Below are 15,157 nucleotides of genomic sequence, written 5' to 3'. Positions count from 1 at the left end.
AATTTCACCCATTTACTCAGTTGCTTAAAACATTCTGGTTCTAGGCTGAAGGGATCGAGGTCAATAACACACACCAGTGAGTGTGAAAATTAGAAATAAAGCAAAATGTATTACAAGAAAGTGGCAGAGCATGAAGGTGACTTCAGGTGTGGACCCAAACCTGCGATGTGGATGTAGCCTCAAATCACAGGAGTAAAAAAAGAAGGGGAGTAGTCAAGAATAATCAATAATGGTAAGGAGGGAAATTACCACACTTTAATTACGGAAGAGTCTCTACAGCAAGAACCCAGGCATTTCCTGCATGCCAGCATTGATACCCCGTGAAATTCTCAGCAGACAGTTCCCTCAATTCATATTGCAGATCTGCCTCCCAAACCTCCTAGTCATACAAGGATCGAACTCACCGAATGGTGGGTTTGTTCCCTCTGTTTACCTCCTGGCTGCATCTTGGGCTCCTCCGTGGCCGTGTTGAGCCTGAAAGAGCAGAATCCTGAGGCCCAGCAGGATTGAGCCGGCCATGCCCATCCGGATGAGAGTCTCCACTGTGTAGTCTTGGGGGTGTGAGGCTAGGAACTGTGGAAAAAGAGGTCAGAGCAGACCCAAATCACCCCAGGATCCCTATATGTCCACTCAGGTCACCTGCATTCCATTAACAGGTTGTGACCCTCGGAGCCCAACCCAAAATTGAGCATTTCTGCTACTCATCACTGTTGGCGTCTGACTTATTTTGTGATGGACTGAGAATGTCAGTTACCCCTGAGAACAAAAAAGACAGGGTATGGGTGAGGAGATGCAGAAATGCTTAAGTAATCTCTTTGATCTTGAATGAGTCTCTGGAACTAAACATGCCAGTCCCGGTACCTGGAGGTGAGCACCTCCAGTGTCTCATTTGCATCTAATCAGGAGGCAAAGATGAACACGTGGGGTTTCAATTTGTCCTGAAAGGATGTGGACCTGAAGTGTCAGGGTTGCCCTTATGGCCTCAGTTTCCCAAGATGTCACTCCATAGCCGTCCCCAGACTGGTCGCCGTCAGCCCAGACCTCCTCTTTTCCCCTCAGGTGATGGGGGTGGTGGTTGTGGAGCTGCAGCAGGAGGTGTGGGGACAGCTGACTCACCTTGACCTGGCCCCATAGGCCCCGACACAGCCCTGGGCTTCTATGTGGCAAGAACACATAAAACAACTACAACATAAAGGGGTAAGAATAAAGAGACCTATAGATTTGTAAGGGTTCTACATTTCCCTTGAAGAGGTAAAATACTAGCTCTGTCTTTACTGTGTAAAGTTAGGTATGTACCTGATAATCTCTAGAACAGCCCCTTCAACAGCAGTCAAAGACTTACAGTTACAGCACCAATAGAGAAATTAAAATGGTATGCTAAAAGTGTTTTTAAATCCCAGGAAAGGGTAAATAGAAGAACAAGAAAGAGAGGGGACAAAACTTGAAAAACATAAAATGACAAACCTAAATAACAGTGTTATCACTAATAATATTATATGTAAATGGGCGAAACACAGCAGTTAAAAGAGCTTGTAAGATTGGTTTAAGAAAACAACCACCACCTACACTATGAAGTCCATAAGAAACTCACTTCTTTTTTTTAAAAATAAATTTATTTCTTTCTTTATTTTTGGCTGTGTTGGGTCTTCATCACTGTGCACAGGCTGTCTGTAGTTGCGGTGAGCGGGGGCTACTCTCTGTTGCGGTGCGCCGGCTTCTTATTGTGGTGCGTGGGCCTCTTATCACAGTGGCTTCTCTTGTTGTGGAGCATGGGCTGTAGGTGCGCTGGCTTTAGTAGTTGTGGCGTGAGGGCTCAATAGTTGTGGCGCACGGGCCTTGTTGCACGTGGGATCCTCCCAGACCAGGGATCGAACCCGTGTTCCCTCCGTTGGCAGGAGGATTCCCAGCCACTGCACCACCAGGGAAGTCCCAGAAACTCACTTCTAATATAACATGTAAATAGGTTAAAAGTAAAAGAGTGAACAATATGAATGAACCTTGGAAACATTATTCAGAGTGAACTAAGGCTGACACAGAATGTCGCATTTTTGTATGATTTCACCGACACGAACAGCCTAGAGTAGCCAGACTCCCTAAGGCAGGAAGTTGAATGGAGATGACTAGTGCCTGGTTCTCAGGGGGCATGGGGAGTTCTTGCTTAATGGGTACAGAGCTTCTGTTTGGGATTATGAAAATGTTCTGGAAGACGGACAGTAGTCATGATTGCGAACATGGTAAATGTACTTAAGGCCACTAACTTCGCACTTTAATGATGTTTCAGTGGTGGTGAATATCATGGTGTGTATATTCTACCACATTAAAAAAGTAGAAGGATGAAAAATTACTATGCAAACACTAATCAAAAGTAAATTCAAGTGGTTGTATTGTTTCCCTGTCCCACAAATTACCACAAACTTGGTGGATTAAAACAGCCCAAATATATTATCTTATGGCTCTTGGAAGGCAGCAGTATACAATCAGGTCACTGGTATAAAGTCAGGGAACAGGGAGACATTCATTTACTTCATCTCCATCCAGAACCGGAAGTCTCGAAGGCAGTTGAATTCTATATATTGACCTTGTATGCAGCGATGCAGGAAAACTTTTTAATTAGAGTAGAAGATCTTTACATTATTTTGGATTTTCTGCGAACACAGCTGTGCAGTCTCTTAGTAATACAATATTATTCTTACCCACTTCAGAGCTTCTCGCCTTGTTTTGTTTCTCTTGGTTGGTGCCTCCAGGGCCCTGGTGAATACAAGTGGTCATACGGAACATACTTGGATCATTGCCAGTCGTAGACGAAAGCACCTCAGGTTCTCACCTGTACAAATGACGTCTGGTGTTGTTAAACATGCCCTCATCAATGAAAGGGAATTCCCTTCTATTTCTGATGTGTTTTTATTTTCACCAGGAATTGTTGGTATATTTTATCAAAGGCTTTGTCTGCATCTATTAAGGTGATTATTTTTTATTTGTTCTATTAAGGTATTGCATTATGTGACAGATTTTTAAAATTTTAAGTTACTCTATCCTTCGAAAAGAAACCCCACAGTATGGTCATGAAGTAATGTCCTTTTAATATATCACTACATCTCATTTGTGTACACTTTATTTAGGGATTTCCATCTAAGCTCATGTGAGAGATCTTCCTGTGACTTCCCCATGTATAATTCCCTCGTCAGGTTTTGGTGTAAATATTTTCCTGATCTGATGTGTTGAGGTATGTTTCTTCTTTTTCTGTTCTCGGGAAATGTTTGTGCAATTTGGGGGGGTGTGTGCGTGTGTTTGTGTCTTTCACGAGTACATAAGTGCTCGGAAGAAATCACCAGTGAAGCCGCCTGAACTGCACACTTACACGTCGGGCAGTGATGACCGTCACAGCATTTGTCTGCATCCCATCACACAGTCGCCATTTCTTTTTTTGGTGAGAACATTTGAGATCTGCTCTCTTCAAAACACTCAAGAATGGGATACAGTGTGATTAGCTGTAACCACCATGCTGTATATTAGATCCCCAGAACTTATTCATCTTATAACTGGAAGCTTGTGCCCTTTGACCAATATCTTCCCATTTCCCCCTCGCTCCAACCCCGGGAACCAGCATTCTCCTATTTCTTTCATTTTGACTTTGTTAGATTCTATATAGTTCAGTCGTGGGTAAGTTTGGATTAGAGTCAATGTATAAGGTGATAGATTTTCCATTTATTCTTATATCCATTTAGTAAATTGTACACGTGAAGATTTCCATTCCATCTACATTTTCTGTATGTTGGCGTCAAATTTCTCATAATGTTCTGTTACTATCTTTATAACGTCTGTAGGATTTGTAGTGCTGTCTGCAATCCCTTTCATGCTATTAGAAGTGTGAGCCTTCTCTCTTTTTCCCTCGGCTGTGGTGGCTAGGATTCATGAATGTTTTCAAGAATGAGTTTATTTTTTGCCTTAATTGATTTTCTCTACTTTTTGGTTGTCTTCATTATTAGCTACCCTTGTCATTATTATTCCCACCTTCTACCTTCATTTGAAATAATTTGCTATTTTTTCCTGAAGTCTTGGTATGATATGTTAGGTCATCGATTTTTTTAAAGCCTTTTCTAATATATTCAGTCATGATTGTTAATTTTCTCATTTCATATGTTTTGATGTGTATTATTTACATTATCATTCATTGAAAACATTTTCCCACTTCTGTTTTGTTTTTTTGTTTGTTTTTTTTTTCGTTTTGATTTTGGTATTCAACTCACATATTGATTTTTGAGAAGTCTGTTGCATTATTTCCCAAATGTAAGGATATTAGTTATCTTTGAGGGTAGAATCAGGTGACTGCCACAGGGTCCCAGGGGCTCCTGGTGGTCTGTGTTGGGAGTCCAGGCTGTCTGTTGGTCGTTAGGCGGTGTCCACTGCGGGCAGGCAGCTCCTGTGCCTTCCAGGGTCCGTGCAGTCTTCCTCCCTGGAGCGTGGGGTCTGGGTCCTTCGTGGGCTAGCGGATGGCGAGAGCAGCATACACGCTGGGCTCTTCTGGGGGCTCCCCTGACTGGGGGGCAGGGGTTGCAGTCTCCCGTCTGAAGGTCGAGTGGTTCAGCTGGGCATAGGTCACATCCTGGGGGGCTTCAGATGCGGCGGCCTGCGGTGGGGGAGAGGGAGGGAGGGTGTGTGGTTGGGGTGGGGGAAGCCTGGGGGCCCAGACAGAATGGGACCCACCTGACCGTCCCTCTGCTCGTCCTCTTTCGCTTGTCTGTCCTTCGTGTCCAGCAATCTCCCCGACAGGGAGGAAGGAGAGGTGGCCACCCCCCGCCTTAGTCTTGATCTTGAGTGGTTCACCTGGGCGTACGTCCCCTCCTGGGGGTCTGCATCCTGCCTGTTCTGCTGGAGGGAGAGAGTAGGACAGAAAGGGGACTTCCTGGATCCACTGTGATCTCCTTCCGTCAGCTTTCCACTGTGTTGGCAGAGTGATGCTTTAAAACCTTAGGTCAGGTCACTTTCCTGATGGAAACTCCGGGGACCTCCTAACACCTCGGAGCCTCTGGATTCTTTCTACGGTTCTGATTTCAGTATTAACACGTTATCTCCCTTGCACATTTGGCTCCAGCCGCACGGCCATCTTCCTGCAAAAGCACGTCCCTGCCTCAGGACCTTTGCACTTGCTGCCCCCCCACCATGCACTCTGTCACCTTCTCTTGCTTTACTTTCCTTATCGGGACGTTGCATTCTAGGACGCTACCTGCTTCTTTACATATAGTACCTCTCACCCACCAGGTGAGCTCCCTGCTGCACCTGCAGCACCTACAGGGAGCCGGGGGCATGCGTTCTCCTTGTGCACCGCTTTTGGGTGAATGAAGGAAGGGGGGCCTGGGGACTTTTGGGTGATTCACTTATTCACAAATCCTCTTGAGACGTGGGGCTTCTCTGCAACGCCAGAAGGTCAGACAGAGGACGGGGAGCCAGGAAAGGGGACCCCGAAGGAGGGGCCATGAGGTCACAAGGAAGCAGGAGGGGTGGAGTCACAGCAGGACGACCCAGGAAGCCCGGAAGGGGAGGTCAGTGTGGGACGCTGCTGGAGCTGGGATGTGAGGACAGAGACGTGTCCATTGGACTGAGTTTGGCAACAAGGAGGTCTCTGGTGGCCTGGACAGGAGTAGGGGTCTCACCGGATGGTCCAGCTGCACCCTGTCCTCAGGCTGTGTGTCCTTCACGGCAGCATCTGCTGGGGCAGAACAGGGTGTGTATCGCTTGGTGGGATCCCCTGAGATCCCTCAGGGCTGGAGCCCCCGCAGTGCATCCAGAAGGGGCCACTGAGACCCAGGGGTGAGGGGAAGTGTGGGGTTTCAGTCCGCACCCCCTGAGCCCACCCCTTCCCAGCCTTCCCCTCCCCGCCACAGGTGCCTCCAGAACCCTGTGTCCCCCACCCCGTCCTCTTCTGCTCACAGAGGGCCTGGTCCTGGGCGGCGGCGGCTGGGCAGGAGCTGGGGAGGAGGCGGGCGTGTTAGGGGGAGAATGAGGGGGAGCTGCGGGCGGGGCGGGCCTGGGGGTCTTCGGGGCGGGAGTTACCTGCTCTGCAGGCCTGTGTCCTTGGGCTCTGGGTCTGCAGCCCCTGCGGGAGGGTGGAAATCAGCCTCGCCCTGGGCTGGGGCAGATGACAGAGGCTCGGCCCTGGGACTCTTATGACCCCCGCCCCTCACTCGGGCTTCAGGAGGAAAGAAGGAGACCTGAACTCATACTTGCGTACATGTTTCAACACTTCATGAGATTGCAGAGGAGGAAAATACCTTAAATTATACATGTCAGCTGACAGTACATGTTTTCTTTCTAGATTTTTGAGTTTCAGACTCTGGACAATCTTTTTCTAAGCTGACCTTGCCCATCTCTTAGGTTTCCCTTCGGCTGGTGCCCTAAGCCCACCACCTCCAGGGGTCTGGGTCACCCTGTTCCCTACTCACCCGATTTCCTGCGTCTGCTCTGAACCCGGTGTCGGACGAGGAGGACGAGGGGCAGCAGGACGAAGGCCACCGAGACCCCGATCAGGACGTTCAGGTACCATTTGAGACCTGGGGCACCAGTGACGTCATGCATGAGCCCAAGATGCCATTTAATTGAGCGCCTACTGTGTGCAGGCTCGTGCTGGGGTCTGTGCATTCATCTCCTCTAACCCACCCCACCCATTTTACAGATGAGGAAACTGAGGCACAGAGAGGGAATTCACCAACCCCAGTGACCCAGTCTGGAGGTGGCAGAGCTGGGATTGGAACCCAGGGCTGTGGGCTCCCTGAGCTGTCCTCCTGCCGCGCCCCGCCCAAGGTGGACACCAGCTTTGTGCTCTGGGGGCTTCTCATTTGCCGCGGGCCTGTCCGAGGGTCTCATCTGGAGCCGAGGGTCCTTCCTTGTTACCCTCCCCTCCCCCATCACAGCAGGGACTGGGGGAGGGGCCGGCTATGTGCGGTGGACTCTTCATCTTTCCCTCCCCCTCCCCGTACAATGCCACCACCACTGCGGCACTGGGGACAGGCCCCCATACAGTCACATCCTCAGGGGCCTCCCTGTGAGGCCTCCTCTCCTGGGGGGTCAGAGCCAGAAGTCAGAACTGAAGGAAATCTAAGCTCCGGGCCACGATTCTCTGCCTTTACACTTGGAGAAACTGAGGCCCAGGCAGGGGAAGGGGGCCCAAGTCAGCGTCTCCAGAGGTGCCTGAACCAAGGGCATAACTGAGTCCTGCCCCCCTGGGCCCAACACCATGTCCCACAGACCCTCACTCACCTGTCTGCGGGCCTGGCTCCGTGGGGGGAAGGGCCCCAACTTCAGAGCCTCCCGGGGGTCAGGACAGAAGATGGGGGTCGGGGGCTGCTTCTCCCCACGTCAGCCCACTGCTCCTCCCCCAGGATGGGCCCCGAGGGGTCATTCCCTCTCCATGACCCCCACCCTTCATCCACCAGCCTCAGAGCTCCTGGTGCCTGTGGTCACTCCAGCATCTCTACCTGACTCCCAGCCCCCCTGGGACACAAGCTGTGCTGAGATTGGGTCAGGATTTAGAGCAGCTGAGGACCTCAAGGGACAGGCCTGGGGCCAGGTGTCCACATATTGGGCAGAGGCCCCAGTGGCTCACCAGCTCTTGAATTGGGCCCTGTGTGTGGGTGGTGGTGTCCCCAGAGGATCCTGGGAAAACGCCTGTAGTTGGGTGAGGGGCTGCGGCTTCCCTGGGATCCCCCCTCTGCTCACACTCTGGTGCTGTCTCTGCTCTGGGGCTGCCCTTGGCTTTCCCCCTCCTCCTATCTGAGAAGTCTGGTGACCGGACGTGAGAAGCAGCAGGGACGGGAGGGTCTGGTTTCCCTCCGTCCCTCTGCAGGCTGGACCCCCTCCGGATCACCCTCCCTGGACTCTCCTTTGGAGCCCCCCTCACTCCTGTCCTAGAAAGGGGGTCACCTTCAGAGCTGACAACAGGGACACAGAGGGGACAGGGCTGGGGCCCCTCACCTGAGACCGTGAGCTCCAGGGGGGCACTGGCGTGTGACAACAGGTAGGGGTTACTGCTGAGTGAGCTGTAGCACCTGTAGGTCCCATTGTGGGCTGAGGTCACGGGACTCATGGAGAATTCGGCCTGGAAATGCCCACCTCGGTACTTTGATCTAAGACGCTGTGGAGGCTGGGCTGCCCCCTCCTTGAACAGAAGGAAAGTTTCCTTTGTGCTCCCTGACTGACACAGCAGGGTCACGTTCTCTCCTGAGGCCACCAGGGGGCCCGGCTGCACCGAGAGGGAGGGCGTGTCAGGGAACCACCCTAGAGAGAGGAAGAGGGGTGAAGGGCTGCCCGCCCCCTGGTTACGAATTGCGACTCAGCTGGTCCTCCCTGAGGCCCCTCATCTCTGTCTGTCTCTGTTTTCTCCGAGTCTCTCCCTCTCCCTGCCCACCCCCGTCTCTCTCTGTCTCCCTCCCTCCCTCCCTCCCTCCCTGGGGACCCCTCACGCCTGGTCCCAGCATCACCAGCTGGGGCTCCCCCGGCAGGGCCTGTGCAGAGTCTGGGTCCCTGACTGACCCGCTGGCTCCTCACCTGCCACCAGGATGTCCAGGGGGTCACTGGGGGCCGACCACTCGGAGGAGAGGTTGTGTCCACCGTAGCATCTGTACCGGCCCGCGTGGGTGATGGTCACTGTGCCCAGGGGGAAGTCGGCCTGAGAGAGCCCAGTCTGGGGCTGCCGGCCAGGGCTCTGGGGGAGGGCCTGTCTCCCCTCCTGGGACAGAGCGAATCTGTCATAGCCGACGTCAGAGCGACACTGGAGGGTCAGGTTCTGTCCAGAGGCCACGACAGGGCCCTGCGGGGTCAGGAGGGAGGGCTTCCCAGACACACCTGGGGGAAGACCAGCCCTGGGCTGTAGGGGCTGGTTCCTCCCATGAAGCCCCTTCTCCCATCCTGGTCCCCAGGCCTCACTGTCGCTCACACTCTGTGTCTCTGTCCTGTGCGCCCCGCTCCCCCCTCACCCCACCCTCTCATCTGGGACAATCCTGGGAGAAAAGCATCTAATAATCTGTCTCGTGCCTCAAAAAGTGCGTGAGGCCAGGGTGGGACCTCCTCACCTGGGAACAGGAGCTCCAGGGGGTCACTGGGGGCCGACCACACCTGCGGGGTGTCCCTGTAAAAGCCGTGGCATCTGAACATCCACCTGTGGCTGGGGGTCACGCGACCCACGCGGAGCAGGGCCTGGGTCTGCCCATAGGGGCCTCGCTGTGCATCCAGGGTCCAGGAGGACTTGGGTTCTCCTTCCTTAGTCAGAATGAACCCGTGCAGTCCCTCCCATGAGCCACACTGGAGGGTCACGGTCCCTCCCGAGGTCACCACAGGGCTAGGCAGGGCTGAGAGGGTGGGTTTCCTGTGGGCCCCTAGGAGAGAAGGAGGGAGCTTGTGAAATGGGGCTCACACGCCCCTGTCCTCCCCCAGGGCTGGGCTGTGAGAGGGACACACCCCTGAGAGCAGACCCCCTTCCTGAGGCCAGAGCGCAATGCTGGGACCCCCGAGTGTCCTCTCACCTGTCACCACCAGCTCCAGGGGGCCACTGCGCTCTGACCAGCCAGTGGGGCTGCGATAGTAACAGTGATATCTCCCTGCGTAGTCCTGTGTCATGTATGAGATGGAGAAGTTGCCCTTGTCCCCGGGCTCCAGTGAGGGCTTTCTGTACCAGGGAGGTGAGCTTCCCTCTTTATTCAGATGGAATTCCCGGACCCCCAGGGTCCCCTGACACCAGATGGTCACGGGGCTCCCCCAGGGGATCACAGAGCCTGGCTCAGCCCAGATGGTGGATTTGGGGAGAGTGCCTGGAAGGACATCAGAGGCTGGGTCACAAGACATCCTCACCCCCAGGTCCCCAGCTCTCAGCCCCCAACCTCCCAGACTCCCCCTCCTTCAGCCCAGAACTGCTGTTCCCCACCCCATTGCCTGGGGGTGGCCCCTTGTCCCCATGATCAGGAGGGAGGTGGGACACCTGGGGACAGACTCACCTGCCTGCACCTGGGTCCTCAGGCCCACACTCAGCCCTGGAAGAGAGACCCCTGTGAGAGGTTCGCCCTGAATCCTGAGCAGCGCCTCTCCTACCCGTGAGCCTCCTGAGTCCTGGGGTCTCCTGACAGAGCAGCCTGGCTGTTGGGAGGGGTCCCTCTCTGGCTGGGGCTTCCCCTCCCCCTCCTTCATCTCACCGAGGCAAAGCAGGGCCGTGAGGCTGGGGGTCATGGCGTCTGGTCCCTGTGGTCCAGGTGGTGCAGATGGAGGAGACCTCGGTGCCCTCAGGACGGAGACCCGAGGGTGTGTCCACTGGGAGGCTGGTCCTCCCCGTCACAGAGCTGTCACGTCAGCAGCCCCACAGGAAGGGGAACTGCCCCTCCCCAGAAGCCTGGCACTGGTTTCCACAGGGCTCAGGCTGGAGTGGGCAGCGGCCTTCTGCGGGCTGCCAAGTCCCCGGACTCAGCCCCTCCCATCTTCCAAGCCCGCAGGCGCGTCTCTCCTTCTTTTGCTTCTGAGTCCCATTGACCTTGGCTCTGACCTTTGTACCTCACTCCTTCACTCCTCAGGACCTTGGTGGTAACGTGGCCGCCCCCCCCCCCCCACCCCCGGGTAATCCAGGACTGTCTCCTCATCTCCAGCACTTAGAAGGTGCCTTGGTGGGATCTTCAGGGGAAATTCAGGGCTCATCCTAAGAGTACAAAGTGATAATAATACAAATAGAACTCAGTATCCTTCTGCGCGGAGTAAGGTACAGCAGGTAGTGAGTTTCGAAATCACGGAGACTTTCCTGCCCACCCCGTGTGAGCAGAGGGACAAGAGGACAGAGCCTGGGAGGCGACGCCGACTAAGGATACCTCGGGCAGGTGCCCGTCACCCCCAGCGCGGGTTTCAACACTAAAGGTTTCGCAGGAAGCAGAGCAGCTGTTTCCCTACACGTCAGTCTCTGTTACCATCCCAAATGAGATGCGTGACGCCTCCTTTTTCAGAAAACAATTTCTGCGCGTCATAAACCCCAGATGTGAGCTCCAGACACGGTCCAAATACGCCATCAAGTGCCGCGAGCCCGATGCTGGCTTTCGAGCTGGACGGTCAGAAGATCAATGGTTCCCGCCCAAGGTATTTCCTCTCCCCCCACTTCAGTGGTTTGTGTTCATCTCCAAACGCTCCTAGATCATGGAGTCCTGTTTGGATTAATGAGATTTAAAACAAGCTCACGAATGGAGATGTTGGGTTCTTTCCTTCACAGCCTTGGTCATACTGGGGTTGATGAGAGACGTGACTGAGGGCTCCTGAGGAAGGGGAGACCCTGCAGAGAAAGGAAGCGTGATACACACAGAGCAGGAGGTTTGCCCAAAGCACTTCCTGGTTAGATGCCAGTTGTGCATTTTGGGGTGGAATACCACCAAGCCATATTGTCCTTGTTTCTCCTGTTTGCTGATTGGGTCTTTCCTGCCTTGGTTGATTCGGCATGCCCCAGGTTTCTCCAGAGTAAGGCTGTTATTTCCCCTTTGGAATTAATCACTGGTCCGTGGGGAGGTACTTTGAGAGTTTGTACGTATCCTGCTCCTTATTAAATTTTCACTTTATAAGTTTAGCAGCTACTGACCCTATGCCATAGCAAAAGCTTCTCTTCTCCCAAATGCACCCATTCACGTGGAAATCACATTGTTTATAATATCCCAGTACTTTTAAATGCCTGTAAAATACGGCCAATCCTTCTTGTGTTTCTTCTGTCATAATAAGCAGACGCATCTAGACTTTCTTATTTCCTCACGACTCAGAGGCCGTATGGTGTGTTTTAATTTCTGGTTGATCTCGTCCCCACTACCCGCATAGCTCTTCTCTTTGTGCGTTTTCCTAAGTATTCTTACGTTTTTCTTTTTCCATATGGAGCTTAGTATCAACTTGTCTAGTTCAAGAAGAAAAGCTTGTTAAACTCAAAATCTTCTGCACAGCAAAGGAAACCATAAACAAAACAAAAAGACAGCCCACGGATTGGGAGAAAATATTTGTTGCAGATGATGTGACTGACAAGGGATTAGTCTCCAAAATTTACAAACAGCTCATGAGGCTTAATATCATCAAAACAAACAACCTAATGAAAAAATGGGCAGAAGACCTAAATAGACGTTTCTCCAAAAAAGATATACGGATGGCCAAGAGGCACATGAAACGATGTTCAACATCGCTAATTATTAGAGAAATGCAAGTCAAAACTACAATGAGGTATCACCTCACACCAGTCAGAATGGCCATCATCAAAAAATCCACAAACAATAAATGCTGGAGAGGGTGTGGAGAGAAGGGAACCCTCCTGCACTGTTGGTGGGAATGTAAGTTGGTGCAGCCACTATGGAGAACAGTATGGAGGTTCCATAAAGAAGTAAAAATAGAGCTACCATATGATCCTGCAGACCCACTCCTGGGCATATATCTGGAGAAAAACATGGTCCAAAAGGATACTTGCACTCCAGTATTCATTGCAGCAGTGTTTACAATAGCCAAGACCTGGAAGCAACCTAAGTGTCCATCGACAGATGAATGGATAAAGAAGATGTGGCATATATGTACAATGGAATATTACTCAGCCATAAAAAGAAACGAAATTGAGTTATTTGTAGTGAGGTGGATGGACCTAGAGTCTGTCATATAGAGTGAAGTAAGTCAGAAAGAGAAAAACAAATACTGTATGCTAATGCATATATATGGAAACTAAAAAAAAAAAAGGTTTTGAAGACCATAGTGGCAGGACAGGAATAAAGATGCAGACATAGAGAATGGACTTGAGTTCACAGGGAGGGGGTAGGGTAAGCTGGGACGATGTGAGAGAGTAGCGTGGACTTATATTCACTACCAAATGTAAAATAGATAACTAGTGGGAAGCAGCCACATAGCACAGGGAGATCAGCTCGGTGCTTTGTGACCACCTAGAGGGGTGTGATAGGGAGTGTGGGAGGGAGACGCAAGAGGGAGGAGATACGGGGATATATGTATATGTATAGCTGGTTCACTTTGTTATAAAGCAGAAACTAACACACCATTATAAAGCAATTATACTCCAATAAAGTTGTTCAAAAAAAAGTGAAAAGAATAGGGCATTCTGTGGAGGGTTTGTACAAAGTTTAAATATGCTAATGTTTGCATAGAACTAAAAGAGCCATTGCACCATTTTAAGAGCTGGCTGAATCTCGGTTGAATTTTTAAAATACTCTTAAGATACATAAGAACATTTTAAATACCAGGCCTGTAACAGGCATGCAGGTTTCTTATGTTTCTATCAAAAAGATACACAAGACGAAAAAAATTGAGAACTCAATGCTGGCGCCTCCTAGCGGGTCTTCAGGCTAATGTTTCGTTTTTTTGTTGTTTTTAGTTTTTTGCGGTATGCGGGCCTCTCACTGTTGTGGCCTCTCCCGCTGCGGAGCACAGGCTCCGGACGCGCAGGCTCAGCGGCCACGGCTCACGGGCCTAACCGCTCCACGGCATGTGGGATCTTCCCGGACCGGGACACGAAGCCGTGTCCCGTGCATCGGCAGGCGGGCTCTCAACCACTGTGCCACCAGGGAAGCCGTAACGTTTCGTTTGAATCTGAGTGGGAACCGCAGGTCTGACCCCTAAGTAGGGCGGTGACCACCTACACGTCCCACTCACAGCGGGATCGGGGCTCTCCGGGCGAGGGGCTCCCGGTGACCCCTCCTCCTTGGCGGCGCAGCTGGTCCCGCTCCGGAGACGTGGTCATGCAGATCCCAAGTGTTTCCATGTTGAGACAGCACGGAGCGGCCTTGTTTAGAAGCCCTGTAGCTTCAGCAACAAGGCTAAGTAATCAAGTGGGCAGTTGTGGACGGATCTAAATCTGTGTGACCTGACATGAAGAAAGAATATATTTGGTTATATCTGTTCATATAACACGTCCATGAGGCCCGCCCACGTGTCAGTGATGGAGTGGGGGCGGGGTCAGGGAGAGAGGCATGAGGTCTCCCAGGTGTGGAATTCAGAGGGCGCTGGGCGGACTGACATTGTGCACGTGGAACAGAAGATGACGAGCAGACTTAGGCAGATATGGGGGTCTGCTTTCTGCGCAGCCAAGGCAGGGTAAGCCCTTACCTGGGCGGAGGCCGTCTCACTGTGCGTTTCAGCTGTGTAACTATTGCAGCCAATAGACCCAAAAGTGTAACGACTCACGTGATAGGAATTAGAGCCTCTTCCATGAAACAGGTGAAGCTGATTCCAGCTCAGCAGGGAGGTGCTTTAAAATACTGTGTGTTAATTCTAAAATGTGAGCAGATCAGGAGACGCCTGCCATTGAAAAGATATTTCATCACAGTTCCCAGGAGGAGGGGGCATGCATGCCACCCACCAGGGCCACGTAGGGAAGCACCAGAGACAGAAAGAAGGAGATGGAGTGAGGGGAAAATGGGAGCGTTTACTGTGGTTTCCACAAGAAGGAATGGGCAGGAAAGGGTAAGCAGGCATGGGATTGGCTGGATTAATGATTTCAGCGGGTTCTGGGGTGGAGGGGGCGTCCCTAGTTGTCATGTGCTTGGTCCTAGCTTGACAAGGGCAGGTGGATCGTGGCCCAGACTGTGGACCCCCATAAAGGAGGGGGTGCGGTGTGGACTCTGGGTTGACTGGTTTGTATTTGATAAGTGCACCCCAGGAAGAGGATTCTTGCTCAGGAGCTGGGGCAGGGTGGGGGGCAGTGAGGGAGGAGGCGGGGGGACAATGCAAGTGACTCAGGCATATTATCAGGTCATCTAGGAAAAGGTGTGTCCAGTGTCGACCTTAAAATTAAATGTTATTTTACGGGCAAAATGAGTTTATTTAGGAATGGCAGAGGAATTGCGATTCAGGACATTCAAACTATGGCAAACCACAGTCAAGTCCAGAGAACAAGGAAGAGGAATGTTACTTTACAGAGAAAAAGGAGGAAGTTGGAAGGGGCTGCTTTGACTGAAAGTCCCTTGGAGAAAACCAAGAGGTCAGGCTGGTGGTGGTTTCTCATTGGCTGGGCTTTGCTGTTTCTCCTTGGCTAGGTTGTGACTGTTTCTCATTGGCTGGGCTGAGGCTGTTTTTCTCATTGGCTGAGCTTTGCTGTTTCTCATTGGCAAGGTTGTGACTGTTTCTCATTGGCTGGGCTGAGACTGTTTTCTCATTGGCTGAGTTGTTGCTGTTT

At 51.9% G+C, this 15,157-nt stretch overlaps 2 protein-coding genes across 16 annotated transcripts in view; one reads left to right on the top strand and one right to left on the bottom strand.

Annotated features, from left to right (window-relative positions):
• The window catches only part of NLRP7 (NLR family pyrin domain containing 7), a 182,347-nt gene that overhangs the window by 116,827 nt on the left and 50,363 nt on the right, over nucleotides 1-15,157 (top strand). For 10 of the 15 annotated variants that reach the window (XM_079906907.1, XM_079906897.1, XM_079906906.1 and 7 more), the window contains 2 exons: nucleotides 6,373-6,534; nucleotides 10,971-11,100. The exons of 1 other annotated variant lie outside the window; for it this stretch is intronic. The gene's annotated coding sequence lies outside the window, so the exon portion shown is untranslated. Of the gene's footprint in view, nucleotides 1-6,372; nucleotides 6,535-6,670; nucleotides 7,511-10,970; nucleotides 11,101-13,357; nucleotides 14,446-15,157 lie in introns of those variants that run through there. 4 more of the 15 variants (XM_079906899.1, XM_079906911.1, XM_079906904.1 and 1 more) reach the window with 3 other exon arrangements.
• LOC307178625 (leukocyte immunoglobulin-like receptor subfamily B member 3) lies at nucleotides 4,319-10,414 on the bottom strand. Its single transcript, XM_079906984.1, has 13 exons — nucleotides 10,179-10,414; nucleotides 9,984-10,019; nucleotides 9,516-9,800; nucleotides 9,066-9,368; nucleotides 8,542-8,838; nucleotides 7,969-8,271; nucleotides 7,255-7,302; nucleotides 6,441-6,548; nucleotides 6,052-6,187; nucleotides 5,929-5,966; nucleotides 5,652-5,704; nucleotides 4,705-4,869; nucleotides 4,319-4,627 (listed from the first exon to the last, which is right to left on the bottom strand). Exons 1-13 carry the CDS (start codon nucleotides 10,210-10,212, stop codon nucleotides 4,484-4,486), a joined length of 1,950 nt encoding a protein of 649 aa, XP_079763110.1. The 5' UTR covers nucleotides 10,213-10,414; the 3' UTR covers nucleotides 4,319-4,483.

The sequence above is a fragment of the Stenella coeruleoalba genome (assembly GCF_951394435.1).
Source record: "Stenella coeruleoalba genome assembly, chromosome: 20".
Taxonomy (NCBI): domain Eukaryota; kingdom Metazoa; phylum Chordata; class Mammalia; order Artiodactyla; family Delphinidae; genus Stenella; species Stenella coeruleoalba.
The sequence above is the reverse complement of the archived record's forward strand: the minus strand, read 5'-3'. Positions and strand labels throughout refer to the sequence as shown.

Bases quoted from the DNA above. Each gene is read 5' to 3' on its own strand.
- LOC307178625 (XM_079906984.1), bottom strand. From the start codon at position 10,212: ATGACCCCCAGCCTCACGGCCCTGCTTTGCCTCG. The intron at 6,549-7,254 runs GTGAGTGAGGGT...CTGGTGCCCCAG, and splicing joins GGAGCCAGGCCCGCAGACAG to GTCTCAAATGGTACCTGAAC. The intron at 4,870-5,651 runs GTGAGACCCCTA...CTCTCCCTCCAG, and splicing joins GGGTGCAGCTGGACCATCCG to CAGAACAGGCAGGATGCAGA.